The sequence below is a fragment of the Gambusia affinis genome, linkage group LG09 (genome assembly GCF_019740435.1).
Source record: "Gambusia affinis linkage group LG09, SWU_Gaff_1.0, whole genome shotgun sequence".
Taxonomy (NCBI): Eukaryota; Metazoa; Chordata; class Actinopteri; order Cyprinodontiformes; family Poeciliidae; genus Gambusia; species Gambusia affinis.
Genome location: NC_057876.1, coordinates 4,020,971 through 4,040,634, shown reverse-complemented (window position 1 = coordinate 4,040,634; position 19,664 = coordinate 4,020,971). Strand labels below are relative to the sequence as shown.

The 19,664-nt window shown below is 41.2% G+C and overlaps 1 protein-coding gene and 2 non-coding genes across 3 annotated transcripts in view; all 3 read left to right on the top strand.

Annotated features, from left to right (window-relative positions):
- Positions 1-19,662, top strand: part of polr1a (RNA polymerase I subunit A) — a 29,383-nt gene extending 9,721 nt beyond the window's left edge. The window contains exons 13-37 of the mRNA XM_044126657.1: positions 59-286; positions 367-474; positions 1,105-1,251; positions 1,367-1,558; positions 2,603-2,752; positions 2,875-3,058; positions 4,285-4,367; positions 5,484-5,642; positions 6,219-6,317; positions 6,440-6,592; positions 7,457-7,539; positions 7,703-7,868; positions 9,637-9,760; positions 9,852-9,949; positions 10,024-10,223; positions 11,528-11,695; positions 11,789-11,924; positions 12,873-13,027; positions 13,116-13,242; positions 13,336-13,443; positions 15,735-16,013; positions 16,471-16,671; positions 18,079-18,196; positions 18,795-18,959; positions 19,194-19,662. Of these exons, the coding sequence (XP_043982592.1) occupies positions 59-286; positions 367-474; positions 1,105-1,251; positions 1,367-1,558; positions 2,603-2,752; positions 2,875-3,058; positions 4,285-4,367; positions 5,484-5,642; positions 6,219-6,317; positions 6,440-6,592; positions 7,457-7,539; positions 7,703-7,868; positions 9,637-9,760; positions 9,852-9,949; positions 10,024-10,223; positions 11,528-11,695; positions 11,789-11,924; positions 12,873-13,027; positions 13,116-13,242; positions 13,336-13,443; positions 15,735-16,013; positions 16,471-16,671; positions 18,079-18,196; positions 18,795-18,959; positions 19,194-19,294 (3,732 nt within the window). The 3' untranslated portion in view covers positions 19,295-19,662. The remainder of the gene's footprint in view (positions 1-58; positions 287-366; positions 475-1,104; positions 1,252-1,366; positions 1,559-2,602; positions 2,753-2,874; positions 3,059-4,284; positions 4,368-5,483; positions 5,643-6,218; positions 6,318-6,439; positions 6,593-7,456; positions 7,540-7,702; positions 7,869-9,636; positions 9,761-9,851; positions 9,950-10,023; positions 10,224-11,527; positions 11,696-11,788; positions 11,925-12,872; positions 13,028-13,115; positions 13,243-13,335; positions 13,444-15,734; positions 16,014-16,470; positions 16,672-18,078; positions 18,197-18,794; positions 18,960-19,193) is intronic.
- Positions 4,413-4,548, top strand: LOC122837656. The gene has a single exon (XR_006371809.1). It is a non-coding gene; the product is annotated as a small nucleolar RNA SNORA5 (small nucleolar RNA).
- On the top strand, positions 8,671-8,809 carry LOC122837657. Its single transcript, XR_006371810.1, has one exon. It is a non-coding gene; the product is annotated as a small nucleolar RNA SNORA5 (small nucleolar RNA).
- Positions 19,663-19,664: the final 2 nt, after the last annotated feature.

The following is a 19,664-nucleotide window of genomic DNA, read 5'->3' as shown; positions in this document are numbered from 1 at the left end:
TTGTCAGCCAGTTGATTATTGACGTGTTGACGGTGTGTGTGTGTGTGTGTGTGTTGAGGTGTTTGCCACCAAGCTGACCTACCCTCAGCCCGTCACGCCCTGGAACGTGAAGGAGCTCCGGCAGGCCGTCCTCAACGGGCCCAACGTCCACCCTGGCGCCTCCATGGTGATTAACGAGGACGGCAGGAAGACCATCCTGTCGCCCACCAGCGCCGCGCAGAGGGAGGCGGTTGCCAAGGAACTGCTGACGCCCTGTCCCGGTCCCCAAAAGATGCCCATGAAGATTGTAAGTCTGACTGGAAGCGGACCCACTGAGAGCCATTCCTGGGTTTTCCCTCCGTCATGCTGTTGTTGCTGTTGCCTCAGGTGAATCGACACGTGAAGAACGGAGACGTTCTGCTGCTCAACAGACAGCCCACCCTGCACAGACCCTCCATACAAGCCCACTGCGCTCGCATCTTACCTGGAGAGAAGGTAACACCTCTTCTCTCCTTCTGCTCTCATTGCTATATGAAGGATCCATGAAGGAAAAGGTTCCTACACATTATTCCTTATCCTACTTTATAAATGTGGAGTCCTTCCTTCCTTCAAATTGCCCGACTTCCTTTCTGTTTCCTTTCTTCCTGTTGTCTTCCTCCCTACCTTTCCTTTTTCCTTCCTTCTCCCTATTGTCTGTCTTCTTTTCTTTCCTCTTTTTTCTCCTTCCAACCTTCTTTTTTGCTTCCTTCTTTCCTTCTGTTTTACTGCCTTCCTTCCTTTCTTCCTTCCCTCATTTTTACTTTCCTTCACATTGCCTTTCATTCTTCCTTCTTTATTTTTTTCTACCTTCCTTTCTTTCTCTCTTGCTTCCTTCCTTGCTATTTACTTTCTTCCTTTCTTCATTTTTACTTTCCCTCCCATTGCCTGTCTTCCTTCCTTCTATCTCTCCTTTATTCCTTTACTTCCTACTGTCTTCCTTCCTTGTTTCTTGTTCTAGTCAGATCCCACCTGCTGTGTAAATATAAATTCAGTAAATTTCTGAACTCCATCATAGTGAAACCTGGTTACCGTAGTAACCCTGTAGATCACATGACCAGTCAACTCTCTCCATCCTCTGCTCCTCAGGTCCTGCGGCTTCACTACGCCAACTGCAAGGCGTACAACGCCGACTTTGACGGCGACGAGATGAACGCCCACTTCCCTCAGACCGAACTGGGCCGAGCCGAGGCCTACACGCTGGTCAGCACCAACCAGCAGTACCTCGTCCCCAAGGTGGACCCCACAGAACCTCTTCAGCACACACACATTTAGCCCCGCCTACTTTTCACTCTCCTTGAATCAGAGGGATGTGAATGAGTTGTTGGTTACCTTCCCTGTTTGTGGTCAGGACGGTAAACCTTTAGCGGGCCTCATCCAGGACCACATGGTGTCAGGAACCAAGATGACCATCAGAGGCTGCTTCTTCACCAAGGACCAGTACACCGAGCTGGTGTACCGAGGGCTGACCGACAAGACGGGCCGGGTCAGGCTGATGGCCCCCGCTGTCTTCAAACCTCAGCAGCTGTGGACCGGGAAGCAGGTGACCGCTGCACACGACTCCTTCTGTAACCACAGAGGGAAAAATATAAAGAACATTCACACACATTTAACTGCACATTTCCACAGACTGGACTGGGATTTGATTTGAGGGCTCAACAAAAAGTCCCCATTTTCCTAGCAATCTCATTGTAAGCAATAAATGCTTAAATTAAGTCTTTTTAATCTAACTTATAACATCCTTTTTCTCATTTTGAAGGATCATTTCTTTGAATAGTGATGAAAATAGAACAAATGTTCTTACTTTTCCTTAAATCCTTCCCCTTATTGAAGGGGAAGGATTATGTGTTTTCCAAGTACATTGTGCCATTTCATAGTTTCAAAATTGTTTATATATCAAATATGACTTAAAAGAAATTTGACTTTCCAATTTACCACTTTAAATTTGGGTCTCTGTCTCTTTAAGAAGTTCCTGCTCTTTCTGAATCTCTGCCTCCAGGAGGTCAAGACAACATGGCTCCTCTAGTAACTCTTCAACAACTTTTTTTTTTTTTTGACCAGCATTTCACTAAATAGCTCATATTATGAACTTAGCAGATACACAGTTTCACTAGATGTTTGCTAATTGGAGGAGTTCTTTTTTTTTTTTTTTTTTTACATAAGTCCAAAATGTTCACTTTTTACTACCCAGAGATTCTGAAACAGAACATTAAATATTTGTGACAGCTGATTGCGTTAAATACTTTAAAAACAAAAAACCTGGACAGCTTTCACATATTTTGCCTTTACTACAGAATTGCACATTGCAATACAGGAATTTCTACTTCAATTATTTTTGACCTCGATACATTTCTAGGATTTATTTACTTATTAACAATAAACCTCGGTTGAGGTTATTTGATTTGCTTGAAGGTATTCCAGGTGTGGTGTATATTTGTATTCCGCTCCTTTAAATCAGTTATGTTTTAACTGAGGAAGAGTTCAGAAATCAGTATTTGGTGGAATAACCAGTAGGGTTTCAGTGCAGTGGGCTCTTCATTGTTTCCAGATCTGTATTTGTTACCTCATTCCTCCTCTTCCTCCCCAGGTCGTCTCCACTTTATTGCTGAACATCCTCCCAGACAAAGCCGTCCCACTTAACCTCACCGGCAAAGCCAAAATCCCTGGCAAGGCTTGGATCCAGCTCCCGCCTCGATCTTCTCCGGGCTACAACCCGGAGAGTATGTGTGAGTCACAGGTAGGAACACACACACACACACACACACACACACACACACACACACACACATACATACTAGAAGAGATGCTCCGGAGCTTATGGGCGGGTTGAACCGGCTGCTTCACGGCGTCGTCCTGCAGGTGGTGATCCGTCAGGGCGAGCTGCTGGTCGGCGTTCTGGACAAAGCGCACTACGGCTCGTCGGCCTACGGGTTGGTCCACTGCTGCTACGAGCTGTACGGAGGGGAGACCAGCGGGAAGCTGCTCAGCTGCCTGGCTCGACTCTTCACCGCCTACCTGCAGCTCTACAGGGGCTTCACTCTGGGTAAGGTGCTGCCTTTCAACAGCTCTGGGTTTCTATCAGTTTTTATTAGTTAAACATTGTTTAGTTTCAGTTTAGTCTTTAATTAATCGATCAGGTTTATTTGTAGAGCATATTTCAGCATCACGGTACTTCACAATGCTTTCCATGATAAAAACACAAAAATACAACATCATAAAAAATATTATACAGTCACCAATTGAGAAACTAGTAACTAGCATTATATTTTGTCAAAAAACATAAATACACATCAAATATGTTAAACCGGTAATTATGGTTCCAAAGCAACTCTAAGCAGGTGGGATTTCAGTCTAGATTTATAGGAACTCTGTGTTTTGGTTGTTTTTCAGTTTTCTGGACGTTTTGTTTCAGATTTGTGGTTTGAAAGAAGCAAAACAAACAAAAGAACGCTTTTGGATACCAGTATATACCTGTGTATTATTTATGCAAAAATAAAACCCACGTTCGCACAAAGAAAACACAAATAGGATCATTTGTACAACAGCTCTGTTAGGAGAACCTCTTGCATATCCAACACATTTTCCCCATGAGCTAATAAAAATACTTTCAAATTCAGTTACTTTTAAGAGAGGGTTTGCTCATTTTTATTAGCTACATTTTTTTTTTTTAGTTTTTAGAAGTTATAGTAATATTTTTTATTTTTAGTGGGGTTTTTTTAGATTTTGGTGTAGAATTAAAAAAGGTCACAGTATTGTATTGTGATTGTGTATACACTGATTGAGTAACGAATGCTCAACAGAACATAGCGTTTCCAAAACATTTATTAAATCAACTGACTTTGGCCTTTTATTCCAACTTTTGCTGTCACCATTTTGCGGACTGGTCCGAGCGCAGTAATTTGCCGACAGCTGAATTAAACTGCTTTAATTTTGCAGGGAAAAATAATAATTTCACATGAGTTCAGAAAGCTAATAAATAGATTAATGAACATAAGAATAATGGATATTATATCTATCTTTTCAGTATGTTCCAGTTTTGTAAACGTACAATATAGTTCCTGTTAGCTGTGGTTTTTACCCATTAATTCTGTTTTTATTTATTTCAGTTAACAAAAATGGTTTTTCAATTTCAGCCTTTGTCGTTTCTCTAGTTTTAGTTAACTGTAATGGCCTCGATAGGGACACTACAGCTAATAGATATAAATGCATTAGGTTGAGTCATACTTCTGTTAAGCCTTAAATGTAGGTTACTCGTCTGTGTCTGTGTAGGAGTGGAAGACATTCTGGTGAAACCTGGAGCCAATATGCGGAGGAAACAAATCATCCAAGAGTCTCTGAAAATCGGCACCAAGGTGAGCAAAGCTCCCCGGTTTGTGTTTAATGCGCTCATGAAATCCTGCAGCCTTGTCAAATTCAGTGCTTCCTTCTATCTGGATGCCACTGGCCAAAATGGCTGCCACAGTAACGCTGCAGTTTATGGGCCCCACGGTGCTCCACATGCCCACTGGGGACAAACATGTACTGCACACAAACACTCGGGAATGCTGAACACTGAACAGCTTTGGGTTTTAAATGCGATTTAATAGTTTTTTTTCCTCACTCTGTTTCCTAAAAAAGGAAATTAGAAATGTCAGAAAAATATTTTCAAAAAGTGTTTTTTTATTGTAATCATCCCTTCTGTTAGTTGTTCGACGGATTATAGGGTGAGGTGAGAATAATTCTTCTTTTTTGTGTAATAGTAGCAGAATGTAGATGCAATTTTACTAGAAATAAACGTCTTAAAATTACAAAAAAAAACTTGTTTTAATTTGATGCTGGTGTGTTAAAAGATGTATCTCCTGTGTAACTTCAGAATATCCTCATTTTAATCTTAATTTTCATGTAGGAATTTTCATGAATTTACTAGTAAATTTATTCTTCTTTAGTCGGGTAAAAAGGACACTTTATTCTCATAATTACAATAAAACAAAATGGTTGCACGGCCCTATTACTGCGCAGAGTTAACCAGAATTCAAAGTCTGCTGTGAAACACACTTGTTAAACAAAGATGGCTGCCCTGGGCGTGCTGACATCACTCTGAACTACAGAAACCAAAGACGTGCATTGATGGGGGGAAAAAATTAGGCTAAATTTTGCCGCCTTCAAGTTTGCTGGATCGTTTAGGATATTAGTAAAAAATGTAAGCCCCGCCCCTTAAAGCTAACAAGTTACATCAAGGTTATTATTATGGCGCAGCATTGCAACAGGAGCTCTGTGACAGGCAACATGTAGAAATAATGATTCATTTATATAATTGGAGAACTTGTCTGCTAATGTGCAGCTTAGTTTCAAATATTTAGCTGGTCTTTCTTCAAGCCACCAGCAAAGTGTGCCCATGAAATCCCCTTTGGTTCTTGTTGGAAAGTGATTTTCAAACAGTTGTGTGTGTGTGTGTGTGTGTGTGTGTGTGTGTATGTGTGTGTCCTCAGGCCCTGCAGGCTGCCTTCAACCTGCCTCCCAGCATGACTCCGGCTGAAGCCGCCAGTCGGTGGCAGGACGCTCACCTCAACCCCGACCAGAGAGACTTCAGCATGGCCGATCACAAATTCAAGGAAGTGGCCAACCAAGTGAACAACGACATCAACAAGGTTTCACTCTCCGTCACCGGGATCATTAATGACCCATACGTTCACAGCATATGAATTATTCTGGTGTTTAATCATTTAAATGCTAACTTTTTTACTTTTGGTATGCCATAAGAAACGTTGTGTTTCACTTATCATTTCTTGTTTTTGCATTACTAACAGATAAACAGACATTGAAAAATAGATTTTTAGATTCAGTTTAGGTGTCAAACTATCTCTGAAGTGATTGTTTTCAGCTTTTATTAAATCTGTATTTCTTTGTGGATTTTCCTCTCAAGATATTTTTCAACCTTTATGTTCTTGGTTTATTTTGGAGATATCAGTTTGCAACTTATTGCCCATAGTCTAAAAAATCAGAAGTTTTGAAACTTTATTGTTTCCCAATTTGCAGAGGGGAGAAAAATGGATGAAATCCAATGATTTCATGTACTCAGACACTAATAATGTCTTTAAAACTGATGGATTTTATGACACCAACAAATTGTAACGGCAGTTTGTAGTTTGACGCTCTAACAGGATGAAGCATCACCACTTTGTGTGTATCAAAGTGTGTTTCAGTGACCATGTGTTGGTGTGCAGGTGTGTATGCCGGTCGGACTGCACACCCCGTTCCCAGACAACAACCTCCAGCTCATGGTGCAGTCTGGAGCTAAAGGCTCCACCGTCAACACCATGCAGGTGATGCAAGTTCACCCTCGTCTTCCCACAGCGTCCAGTCCTCCATTTTATATGGATTGTGAAAGAAAACCACTTTTCAGCGCACTCCTAGTTCTGATCCCGTTTGTTGCTGCTCGTTCCAGATCTCCTGCCTGCTGGGTCAGATTGAGCTGGAGGGCCGCAGGCCGCCCTTGATGCCTTCAGGAAAGTTTCTGCCTTGCTTCCAGCCGTACGACCCGTCACCCGGCGCGGGGGGCTTCGTTTCTGGACGCTTCCTCACAGGAATCAAGCCACAGGTTCGTCCACTCGGCTGTGGAGGTGGAGGGCTGTTTGTCTTTGGCTGCAGAAGGACATTATGACACGCAGACTGTCAGATACGTGCAGGTTCAGTTGCACATGCAGCAGATAAAACAATTGCTTACTAAACGTTTCATTAATAAACTCGTTAGTAATAAGGTGAAATTATTTGGGAAGTTGTGCTACTTATATTCCTAAGCTTAATAGGATTTTAGTTCTATAACATATACTATACTATTGTTATCCCATAAAGAAATAGAATGAGCTCTAATATTAAATTGAAGCATAAATTATTGGGTTTTCCAACCACATGTTGATTATTTTTATTACTTATCTCCCTGCTTTGACTTTGGTGCTTCTGCATTAATAAAAAACTTTGTTAAAAATGTCTTAAATTCATTAGAAAAATGTAAGATGGCATTAAATATGTTAACTATAGGTCTTACAATTTGTGTTTTCTAGTTAATGTCATTTTCTCTGTAGTTTATTTTTCTCTTGGGGCTTTTCTGTCAGGCAAACATTTGAGTCGCACTCAAACATCTTCATTGTGTTCTGTGATTGAGGCTGTTGAAGCTACAGCTAACTAGCTGCTAAGATACCTTTGCTAATTAGCTGGCTATCTTTTTTTGAGTTCATCGTGGTTGTAAATTTATCACCACTTGGCTCCACTCCACCTGATACAAGTCTAGATGCTGTCTGTGAAAAAAAGAAAGACTGGGCACTACTACTATATAAAATATTCTATTTTGTTTTGTACATTTCTGTTGTGATTTCAGTCTTTAATTTATTTAATGGTCTTAGAAAGTCTTAACTTTGAGTTGGTGAAACCTGCAGAAACCCTGATGATATTGATGTGTCTCCAGGAGTTTTTCTTCCACTGCATGGCTGGCAGAGAAGGACTGGTGGACACGGCTGTGAAAACGTCCCGATCAGGATATCTGCAGAGGTAACTCACCTTTACACAAAACTTTGCCTGATGTAAACGGAGCAAATTTTATCCTCATCATCAGCCGGCGTTGGGAAGTTGAAGTGGTTGTAAATGTGTGGGATTGCTGTGCTTCCTCTTCTTTTCATCTGCTGCCTTCTCCGTCCGCCCTTCTGCTCCCCAGATGCATCATAAAGCACTTGGAGGGTCTGGTGGTGCAGTACGACCTGACCGTCAGGGACAGCGACGGCTCCGTGGTCCAGTTCCTGTACGGCGAGGATGGGCTGGACATCCCCAAGACCCAGTTCCTGCAGCCGAGGCAGTTCCCGTTCATCGAGAACAACTACGAGGTGTCACAATAAACACAGACACTGACTGGCTTTCTGTGGGGAGGCTAGACTCTGATTTTTTTTTTTTTTAAAGTTGCTACTTTTTGGAACTATTTGTCATAATTTGCTAGTATAATTGAACTTTTTATTTTTTTTTAATTCCATCTTGTTGATGTTATACTTAGAGAGGTTCTACAAAACCAAATGGGGTTTGCAAAAAGAGATTTTTATTTCCAACCTTCCTTGATCGCTGATCAACTGGTTGGAAATGAATAATTGCATCTTTTTTCTTGTCAGTGAATGCACCGTATCTAGTCACTAATGGCTGACAACAATTCTCTTGTGCGGTGAAGTTATCAAAAGAAGGGGTCAAAGTTGGCAATTTTCACTATAAATAGCTAACATAAGAAAGAACTCTGGTGATTTTTGTATTTATTAAAAATAATGGTGACATCCTGCTTTACTGCAGAGCCGTGTAATAGAGACATCTCTCTCACATACAGTGTGATGTTTCCTCTGCTCTTTGCATAAATAATTGATCAGTCAAGACAATGCTACATAAAGCACTTTTATCCTTCCAACAAATGAATAATTTAGCCATCTAAAGTATAGCTGGAAAAACTTAAATAAGTTATGCTGCGAGTATAACCATCTGAATCATGCAAAGATGAACAAAAAGCAGTAATCAAAGATGTCCAGTCAGAGAAATAACCACGCGATAAATAACTTTACTTGAATCCTTGTTTGGTTTCACTGTATTCAGTTTATCAACAGTCAGATCTTCTAGTAAATACATTTCAGTGCTTCTATTTGTAACGCGATAAGACGACCTTGTCAAATTCAGTGCTTCATTCTTCCTGCATGCCACTGGCCAAAGTGGTTGCTATAGTAACGGTGTAGCCGATGGGCCCCACGGTGATTCAGGATGGTCTCCTGGGGATGAATATTTGATGCACACAGCTACCAAAGCAGCTGCTTATGGTTCAGTTCAACATGTTTACCGTGAGTGACGGTTTCCTCCCACACCTTCACTGATGCAGATACAGATACAGTCAGAGCGTAAAAATAGCTGCGCTCTGTTTACCTGCTGTTTTTTCCCCAGTGGTTCAGTTTCCGTTGATGCAGAGAAAATACACGTCACTACAAACCACAAGAACATTCACTCTGCTTAATGAAAGGAAGGAAGGAAGTAAAAGAGAAGTAGATCAAAAACTTGTTTTATTTTGTCTCGTTCATTTTTAAAGAAGCATTCACCTAAAGGCAGAGTTAAAAACGAACCGTCCATCAACCACAGAACCCACGGCGTCATTAAAACTCTACTTTAATTCTGTATTTAACCGTTTAAGTGAGCATTATGTCAGCATTTCCCCTGCTACATTGTTCTTCTTTCTTCTACTAATATAATGCTTGTCTTATGAAAAAATGTAATAATTTCCACTTGCCAACTTTTTTTTTTTGTACAATCTGCACCAAATGCAAGGGCAAGTTTAGACCAATAAACGCCACAATTTTGATGGAAACATATAATAAAGAGAGGATGAAGAAAAAGGTGCAAAGAAGGAAGAAAAACAAAGAAAAGATACAAAGAAAGATTTATTGATGGAATATCCAGAATCAGAATAGCATATAAACATTGTCATAACTTTAAATTTGGCTTCTTCTTTCTTATGGCTGTAAAATATGTTCTCTGTTCTTCTTCTCCTGTTGCTATTATCACAGTTGAGCATACAGTTTTAATTTGAAGAATCATCTAAAACTTCCTTTGCCTGTGCGTCCTGCTCCTCTTCAGGTCATCAGGAGGTCACAGGACCTGGACAGCGTTCTGGCCCGTTTGGACCCTCACACTGCAGCCCGCCACTTCACATCCATCCAGCGTTGGAAAGCAAAGAGAGAGCTGGCGTGTCCTCGCAGAGGTATACATATCGAAAGCAAAAACTGTTTGGATTGCTGCTGAATTTTATATTTTCTCCATAAGTTTTGATTTGACGGTGCTTTCTGTTCCAGGAGCCTTTCTACTGTTTTCCCAGAAGAAGTTAGCGAAGCTACGAGAGGCCATGCCGTCAACTGAGCCGCTGCCCGCTCAAGATCCTGCAGTGCTGCAGGTACAAGTCTGTTTTAGTTTGACGTCCCGCGTGTACGGTGTCGTCTCAACCCTTCTCTCTCTTTGTCTCATCAGTTGGTGAAGGACTGGCACTCTCTGGACGAAGCCGGCAGAGCCAAATACACCAGGCGGTCGTCCCGCTGCCCCGAGCCGACCCTGGGCCTGTTCAGGCCCGACGTCTGCTTCGGGTCGGTGTCGGAAAACTTCCATGACATCACCGAGAAGTACCTTCAGAACAGAGGCAACGCCACAGAGGACGGCATGGAGACACAGAGGTACTGAAAAACATTAAAAACACAACTCTTCTTAGTGGACGATTGAAGCTCGCATTTTGCCCTTCCCCTTTGTAGCTGCACACTAATCTTAGTGCTGCTAATAAGAGGAAAATGTGGTTGAACTGAGGTCAGCAGACACTGTCTGATGGTGTCTGTTGCAGACAGTGAAGGAATCTTTATCACAATATTTTACTCTTCAAATTGCTTTAAATGTTCAGCATATGTCTTGATTTTTCTTTTGAGCTTTATGACATTTCTGCCTCATACATACACTAAAATACCAAGGGTGGGAATCTTTTACCATCTCATAATTTGATTCAGAAGTCAATTTTCAACTCATATCTGTGATCTCTGCCTTAATCCATCAGTTTGCACAGAATCCTGACTATCTGCTCCTGTCTGCCTCTGCAAGGCAGAATGACAGATGGAAATATTAAAGTGGATTTTTTTTCACATTTATAAAGTTTTAATATTAATCCATAATTAAATGGAAGCTCTCTCTCCCTGCGTCTGTTTCTGTTTTGCTTCAGCGAAGCGTCACGTTTCTGCAGACAGGCTCCAACGACGATGGCGTTGCAGATGGAGTTTTTAGCCATCTGATATTTTTTGAAGCTAGAATGTCGAGCTGAGTTAAAGAATGCAGGCTGACAAGATAGCAGATTTTTGTTCTAGATTTAAATCAGTTTTTGGGACATTTCCAATTCATTTTGGGTAAATTTTGATTGGTTTGTGGGTCATTTGAAGTCGATCTTTTGAGGTTGTTTTTAATTGGTTTTGGGTCACTTTGAATTGATTTTAGAGATATTTGTAGTCAATTTTGGGACGTTGTTAATGAGTTTTCAGAACATCTTTAATCAACTTTTGTGACTTTTTCTTTTTAATTTAAAGTTTTGCTGATTTTTCACTGATGAACAGAACAAACAAGCAAAATGTAAATACAAACCTATCTGGTTGGCAAAGAGTAATTTACATTAAATTCAGTACATTGTACATATTACAGTACCAGTATGGCACTGGTATACAATTTAGGTGCATCATTCTCAGGACGTTGAGGGGACATTTCAAAAATATTTGCAATTAAAATGATTTTTTTGGACATTTTAATTCAGTTTTTAGGACATTTTAAATAGATTTTTGGGACATTTTGAATGGTTAGTAAATAAGAATTATGCTAATTGATTTTTGTTTTTCTTTTTGGCACAACCTCCCACTCTGTTCTGTGCAGCTAGAGTTAGATTCCTGTTTGATTGTTTCTCCTCTGCTGTAAAAGCAGCTGAGTGACGTACAGTAACGAATGATTGCAGGCTGCGGCAGCTGCTTCACTATAAGTGGCAGCGCTCCCTGTGTGACCCAGGGGAAGCCGTGGGCCTGCTGGCAGCTCAGTCCATAGGCGAGCCGTCCACCCAGATGACCCTCAACACCTTCCACTTCGCGGGGAGAGGAGAGATGAACGTCACTCTGGGAATCCCCCGGTAACAACCCCTCACACTCACAACGCTTGTGTCCATCGTTATCATCGTTGACGTCTCATTTTAACGAGAGCCAACACGTGTCCAATCTTCCAGACTGAGGGAGATCCTGATGGTGGCCAGTTCCGGCATTAAAACCCCCATGATGAGCGTCCCGGTGCTGAACAACAAGAAGGCTTTGAAGAGGGCCAAAACGCTGCGGAAACAGCTCACCAGAGTCTGCCTGGCTGAGGTCTGAGGCCGTCACAGTTCTGATTTCTTACCAGTTTCTCTTCCTCTTTTACATGGTGCTTTATTCATCCCCTCCACTGTGGTCTCTTTCTGAGCTTAGCTGTTCCTCCTTCATCAAAGCCCAAACATGCATTCAGTTTAGTTTGTGATTATACTTAGGAATGGCTGAAAGTATCTGGCAGTATAGTGTAAAATCTACTTTTCATTTTTTTTAGCATTGCACCATGTTATAATGCTATTCCCTCATCAAAAGCATACCTTGATTCTTTCATGCATGCTTCAGAAATCCTTTAATCTCCATGGCAACCATTCAGCTGTGCCTGGGTGAACCTAGCCCCACTTTCGAGGACGAAGCTCCTCTCAGAGCTGCAGTTTCCAAGCTACCGAGCTTCTGCCTCACAGAGCAAACCCCCGAGCCCCCTTCCGCACTTCCCCACCCAGCTCCTTCAGACTAGCCAGCAGCAATTAGCAAACATCTGGTGGAACAACTGAGCTCATTATAGGAACTACTTCTCAGTGAAACGCTGATAAAAATGTTTCTAAAGGGTTAATAGATGAGCCAAGAAGTTGAAGGTGATTTCAACCTCTTGAAGTCATCACAGGTACAAGAAGTTGTGATGACTTCTTGAAGGCGGAGTTTCAGAAAGAGTTGTACTTAAAGAGACAGAGGCCCAATTTTAAGGTGTTTAAAAAGTCAGATTTTTTTAAGTCATGTTTGATATATGGAGCATTTTTATAATTACCTTTGACCTTTGATGACCTCTAGAAACATTTCTTTCTATCTTTAGAATGATAGCGGCACAAACAAAACATTTTGCTGCACAAATGTAGCACAAACGTTTGACACCAATTTTATCTGATATGAAGAAGGTGGGGGGACCAACTTCACCTCCCCTTTCATTTATCAAGGTTACAGATAAATGATGTGTGTGTGTGTGTGTGTGTGTAGGTGCTGCAGAAGGTGGACGTTGTCGAGACGCTTCGGATCGAAGCTTATCAAAGACTGCAATCGTTTAAAGTCACCTTTCACTTCCTGCCTCCTGAGCGTTACCGTGACGACAAGCTGTTAACTCCCCATCAGATCCTCCACTACATGGAGACGAGGTGTGTGTTCGCATGTCAGGAAACAGTCAGAGCTAACCTGTTTGTCTTTAGCCCCACCTGCTCTCATCCACCTCCACATCTGCTTCAGGTTTTTCCGTCTCCTCCTGGAAGCCATTAAAAAGCGCTCAGCCAAGCTGGCCTCCATCGCCGTGGAGACGAGGAAGGCCACCCCTGGAGATAAAAACATGGACGAGGATGGAACCGCAGGGGCCCAGGTTTTAATTTAGTTTTGTCATTATTTTTCAGTGCTCTCCATCAAGCTCAGTCGTGCTCGAGCTTTCACTTTCATTCACGTTGACGTTCCGCAGGACGGCGGTGGAGAAGAGGAGGAGGAAGGAGAGATCGTTGATGACCAGGGGGATGAAGGAGATGCTGACGCATCAGACGCCAAGAGGAAAAGCAAACAGGCGGAGGAGGTAGGGCTGAGGCTGAAACAGGGCGTGTTCCGTTATGAAACGTCTTTCCACGAACTTAATGTGCCTCTCCCAATGTCAGACCTCCTTTAATATTTTCTCATGATTGCAACACGAGTTTCAACTTGGTTGGAATGGAATGTACTCCCATAAACTCTCATCCAATCAGCATACGATCAGTACACTGCAAAAACACACAAAGTCTTACCAAGTGTTTTCAGTCTAGTTTCTTGTGCAAATATTAGTGCACTTTAAATAAGACAAAACTAACTTATAAGTAGCTTTTCGGCAAGATATAGCAGCTTGTTTTGAGTCAATATCTCCTTAACATTGATAAATTATTACTTCCAATGGTGGATTTTAGCACTTTTAAAATGTCTTGTGCAACAAGAACTTCTTCATTAACATTAAGGAATTATCGAACACTTACAGCGGTTTTACTCCAAAAACACAAAAGCTTACTGAGGGACATTGTAGCTGTAGAATCATGGAGGGACTTTGGTTGCAACAGTTACTGGCGCCCACAATAAAGATATTATCAAAGAAAAATATATGGAGACTCAGAAACACCAACAATGACCTTTGTATTTGTTTGAAACATTTTGATTATTGCTCTCACTGTAGGTATGAGCAGGCTTACATAAATGGAGCATTTTCTTGTCTTCCCCATTTTCACAAGTGTCTAAAAGGAAAGGGCCTCAGTACCAGTTTGTGGATTAATTCAAAGTTCCTCAACACTTGGAGTAGAAAATTTAATATGGCTCAATTAGCCAATGTCAGTGATAATGAAACAAGATTTTTAGTAAAAAGCAAATTTTTTATTTTATGTATTTATAAATTTTTTTTGCATCTTTAAATGGTCTAGAGCAGGGGTGGCGAACCAGTTCAGCATCAAGAGTCAAATAAAGCTCATCATCACCATAGAGAGTCACAGAACAATTTCAGGATTAGCTTCATACCACATTGCTGCTGACTCACAGCTTGTTCTTGCCTCTCCTTTGTTTCTGATATTAAATTAGACAGAACTTTATTCAGTACAAAACATTTGCACTTGACTTTATTTTGTGGTTTTAGAGTAAAAAGGGACAAATACAAATGAATGCCACAATCCTTTTTTATAAAAAAAAAATAAATAAATTTTAAGACATGTATGATTTTTTTTCTTTGTCCCTAAGGCTTTAGCTCAATGGTTCTCAAAGATTTTCTGGACCCGCCCTCTGGATTACACTAAAATTATGAAAAATTATTTTTTTAAAAATCAACTGGGCACACACATCGTTCAACCAGACATAAACCTAAACACATATTTGTTTTCAAACTCCACTGAAGTTTATTTCACTCTTCAGGTTTCAACAAAACAAACTACAAACCATCTTTACAGTGAATCTCATTTGTGTAACTTTTTTTTTTCATTCATCCATATTGTTTCCCGCTCTTCGCTGCAATGGCACTGCGCCCCCTCCAGGGGGCGTACCCCACACTTTGGGATCCACTGCTTAGTGGGACACGTAACAGCGTTAATTTTTTTTTCTTTAGATTTGGTTTGTGCTCTGTTCAGGTCCAGGAATTGCGCCTTGGAGAACCCCACTATTAATGTTTTTTCTTTTTATTATTACTAAATGACATAAAGGTAATTGTATTTTTTATTTTTCCTTTGTCTTAATTGAAAGTTAAATCGGAACCAAAGTGAAATTCCTTGTTCGTGTGCACAAACTTGGCAATCAGTCCAATTTTTGTAAAACATTATAGACTCAACATTAAAATAAAATAAAATACCAAGCCAAAGAGTGGAAGCTGAAACAAGAATTGAAGTGAAACCACTAAAGCTAAAACTGTTGACAGTTTCTCTGAGTTGCAACATTTAATTTCCCTTTGAGATCAGTAAAGTAGTTTTGAATCGAAAGAAACTGAAACTCTGTTAGCTAAGCTAAAACCTGAATGGAGCATGTCTGAGGCAGGTAAAAACATGGCAAAATGTCTGTTCAGTGAGACGGAAACTAAACAACCACAGCTGGTTAAAGCAGTACTTCTTATAGAAATGTGCTTGAAAGACTTGTTTAATGAGATTTTGCCCACTGCTCCGACTAAGGATCCAGATGAACACTTTGAGCATTTTGTATGATGAGATTCTCACTGTATAATAACTCAGCAGAAATACCAGTGTTAAAACAATCTGATTGCTTTCATTCAGAACTGGGGGAAAAAAAATTTCCCAGAGAATTTAGTCAATGTAGTTGGAGACAAAAATCCTGGCGTTGTGGATGTCCAAGCTGATTATTCACCTCTACTGACAGGTAGACTATGAAAGCGAAGACGAGGGCGAAGGCGGCGATGCTGAAGAGGATCAGGGCGAGGAGGAGAACAGCCAGGCAAACGCTGTGGAGGAGACCCAGCCTGAGTCAGCAGACACTGAAGAGCAGCAGCAACATCAGCAGCAGCAGAAGAAGAAAGAAACGAGAGCAGGGCAAGGGGGAGAGGAGTCCTCGGTCCAGATGAGGGTGAACTCGGTTCTGTCGTCTAACTCGGCCATACAGAGATACTCCTTCGATCAGCAGGAAGAACTCTGGTGTGAGGTGAGCCAGGTTGCGCTTTAGAGAGTTACAGTAAACTACAACTATTGGTCCATATTTGTGCAAAATGGTATACCTACATAGGAGTTCAATTAATGTTTATTGTTATACTTGATTAATGACTTTTCTTTAATGAGTTACTTTGAGAATCTGCTATAAGCTACACTAACAGGAGATTTTGGGTACATTCTCTCATCGCTCGTATCTCAGATTTTCTAACATAAGTCAGTGAAACAGGGTGTTAATGCATCCTTTAAAAGTCTTAAACTCATGTAGCTAAAATTAAGTCATTAAAATTTTTTTCCCTGAATGTAGTGAAAGGTGCCTGGTGTTGGTTAGGCTCAAAGTTTGCTCAGACTTTAACGACCCATCTCCTCCCGACCCCTGGTGTTCTGTCATTGTTTCCACCCGTCAACTCCGATGTGCTAACGACTTGTATGAAACGTGACCATTCACACAGGTGGAGCTGGAATTCCCTTTGAACAGGGTCCACTTCGACCTGACCTCGGTCCTGTCGACTCTGGCCCAGAACGCCGTCATCATGGAGACCCGAGGCCTGACGCGGTGCCTGCTGAGCGAGACCACAACCAAGTCTGGGGAAAAACAGACGGTTCTCAACACAGAGGGCATCAACATGCACGAAATCTTTAAGTACAACGATGTACGTCGGCCGCATTCCACACTACCTGTAACACGCTTATTCCATCATTTATGCCACACTTTGACTCACTCTTGCACTGAATAACAAGAAATTACACAGTAACATAAGACGCATATGTCGAGGGATATATATGAGTAAATGAACCTGAAATTACAGCTCAATCATATTGGTTTATTAGTGGCATGTTCTGTTATTGATTACCAATAATGTGATGTAAAGCTTCAACTTTTTTAGACATTTCTCTCCATGTATAGACAGGTTGCATGTTATTGTTAACAAGTGGAAATTTTTCACATGAACAACGCTGGAGGGTGATGAGATGATTGAGATGCTGCAGCATTAACTACATTAAAGCTGGAGATGTGGCATTATTTATTTAGTGCAGTGAGTCACAACAAAAGCATAAATAATGCAGAGAAACCATTGTTCAAAACCATTCATATTCTTCTATTTACTCGCTCTACACCTGCTCTGCCGATGAGCTGTCAGAGTTGGTGTGTGGGTCGCCTTTCTTTTTTTCTAATTGAACCGAAACACAACAAATTTCACAGCACATCTACATGTTAAGGTTGTCAAGGTCAAGTTAGTTATTTTTCTGTGGACAATTCAACAGCTTAGTTAGATCAGTTATGGTAGATTTAATTACTTTTTTTATTATTAAAATGTTGTAATGTGGATGTAGCAAAGAACTGCATCCCTTTTTCTTTCATACGCCATGCTACATTTAATATCTAGCATGTTATGTTGACAACTTAACAGCTAAAGCGAATGGTAAGCTAGCACCTGTTTGCCCTCCAGCAGGGCGATGAGGGCAGGGATCTTCCGTGTATGACGTCACATTGCAACATGTCTCCATCCATCCATCCATCCATCCATCCATTTTCTGTTCACTCTTGTCCCTAATGAGGTCAGGAGGTGCTGGTGTTTATCTCCAGCTAACATTCCGGGCGAGAGGCGAGGTCACCCTGGACAGGTCGCCAGTCTGTCACAGAAACATACAGGACACACAACCATGCACGCACACACACACTCACACTCACACTCACACCTAGGGACATTTTAGAGAGACCAGTTAACCTGACAGTCATGTGGGAGGAAGTTGGTGAACCTGGAGAGAACCCACGCATGCACAGGGAGAACATGCAAACTCGTCCTGGGTCTTCTTGCTGCAAGGCAACAGCTCTACCAACTGCACCACTGTGCAGCCCACTGCAACATGTCTATATTAATATTATGATCTGATTAGTTGTTGCATTATATTCAGCCATCGTTCAAGACTTGATGAACACGGTTTAGCATTTTAACCTCAGCTGATGTCCTCATGTTGGAATTAAGTCAGGTTGTAACAACTAAACCCATCTTTGCATGGATGCGTTTCGTTGTCACATGATCAGCTTGTGTCTCCAGATCCTGGACGTCAACAAACTGTACTCCAATGAGGTACACGCCATGGCCAGCACATACGGGATTGAAGTGGCTTTGAAAGTCATAGAGAAGGAGATCAAAGACGTCTTTGCAGTTTATGGTACACACACACACATACACAGCTATGCTCTCACTCACACAGCATTACTACAGTATTTAAAAAGGTCTGGAATTTAATTATTTTCTAGTCTGGATCAGGTATGATGGAATTAATTAATTTTTATCTGACTTTTTGCATCCATCCACACATCCATTGTCTATTATCTGTCTCCCTTTTTACCCTCCTTTCTTTGATTCTTCCTTCCCTCCTTTTCTTTTTGTCTTTTCTTTCTCTTTCCTGTTGCCTTCTTTCCTTTTCTGTTACTTCCTTTTGTATTCCTCCTTTCTATCATTCCTTGTTGTTCCTTCCTTTTTGTCTTCTTTTCCTTCCACACTATTGCATTCCTTCCTTTCTTTCTATTACCATCCTTCCTTCTTATTGCTTCTTTTCTTTTTTGCCTTATTTCTTTATTTTGCAGATTTAATTGTGTAAAGTCTGACCTCTACACCCACATCTGTCATATTTATCCTGAAAGAATCCCCAGTTACGTCTGGAAATTTGAGTGTAGAAAACTCTGTGGCGTTGAACAAAACGTGCAGAACTCTTAGAGCACCTGGCTCTCAGATTGTGACCCGGTATCTCTGACCCCCGTCTGCAGGGATTGAGGTTGACCCCAGGCATCTGTCCTTGGTGGCAGACTACATGTGTTTCGAAGGCGTCTACAAGCCGTTAAACCGACACGCCATCATGTCGAACTCTTCCCCTCTGCAGCAGATGACCTTCGAGACCAGCTACAAGTTCCTCAAGCAGGCCACCATGCTGGGTAAGAAACGGAGGGAAACGCCGACATTTTGACTGTGGATCTCGAGTCTAATTTGATTTTCATACTTATGAGATAAAAATGGCTCCAGCTTTGGTTCACTCGTTTCAACCACAGTGCATTCAGTATCATACAGTGGTTTACAGAAATCTGTATTTCTTTCTTAGTCATCGATATCTTTGCTCTTTTTTCATTTTTCTTTCCTTTTTTCACTAACTGCTATTCATTCCTACTCAGGGTCACATGATCAGCTGGTTTCTCCCTCAGCCTGCTTGGTTGTGGGGAAGGTGGTCAAAGGTGGGACGGGGCTGTTTGAACTGAAGCAGCCTCTGCAGTAGGACGAGCCGCTGGCAACTGTTGTTGACCTCAATCCTGCAGCTGAAGCACCATTTGTCTGGAATGCAGACCGGAATGTTATGTTCAACAGGTTTTTACTTTACAAACCAAATGTCCTGTTGGAAAAAGTTTGCTGTGGAGATTATTGTAACCCATTAAAGCCTTTCAGGTTTTTACAGGATAATGTGTATACCTATAAGCATATATTGTATGATACAGTAAATAAGTAAAAAGTTCCTGTTCGAAACTTTTTAAACTGAGATTTTACTGTCATAAATAACAGAATTGTGTAGAAGGCAGCCTGCATCTCCATTGTTTTCTCTATCTAATGATGTACAAAGTAACAATAAATCTTAATTGTTTAGCGGTTGT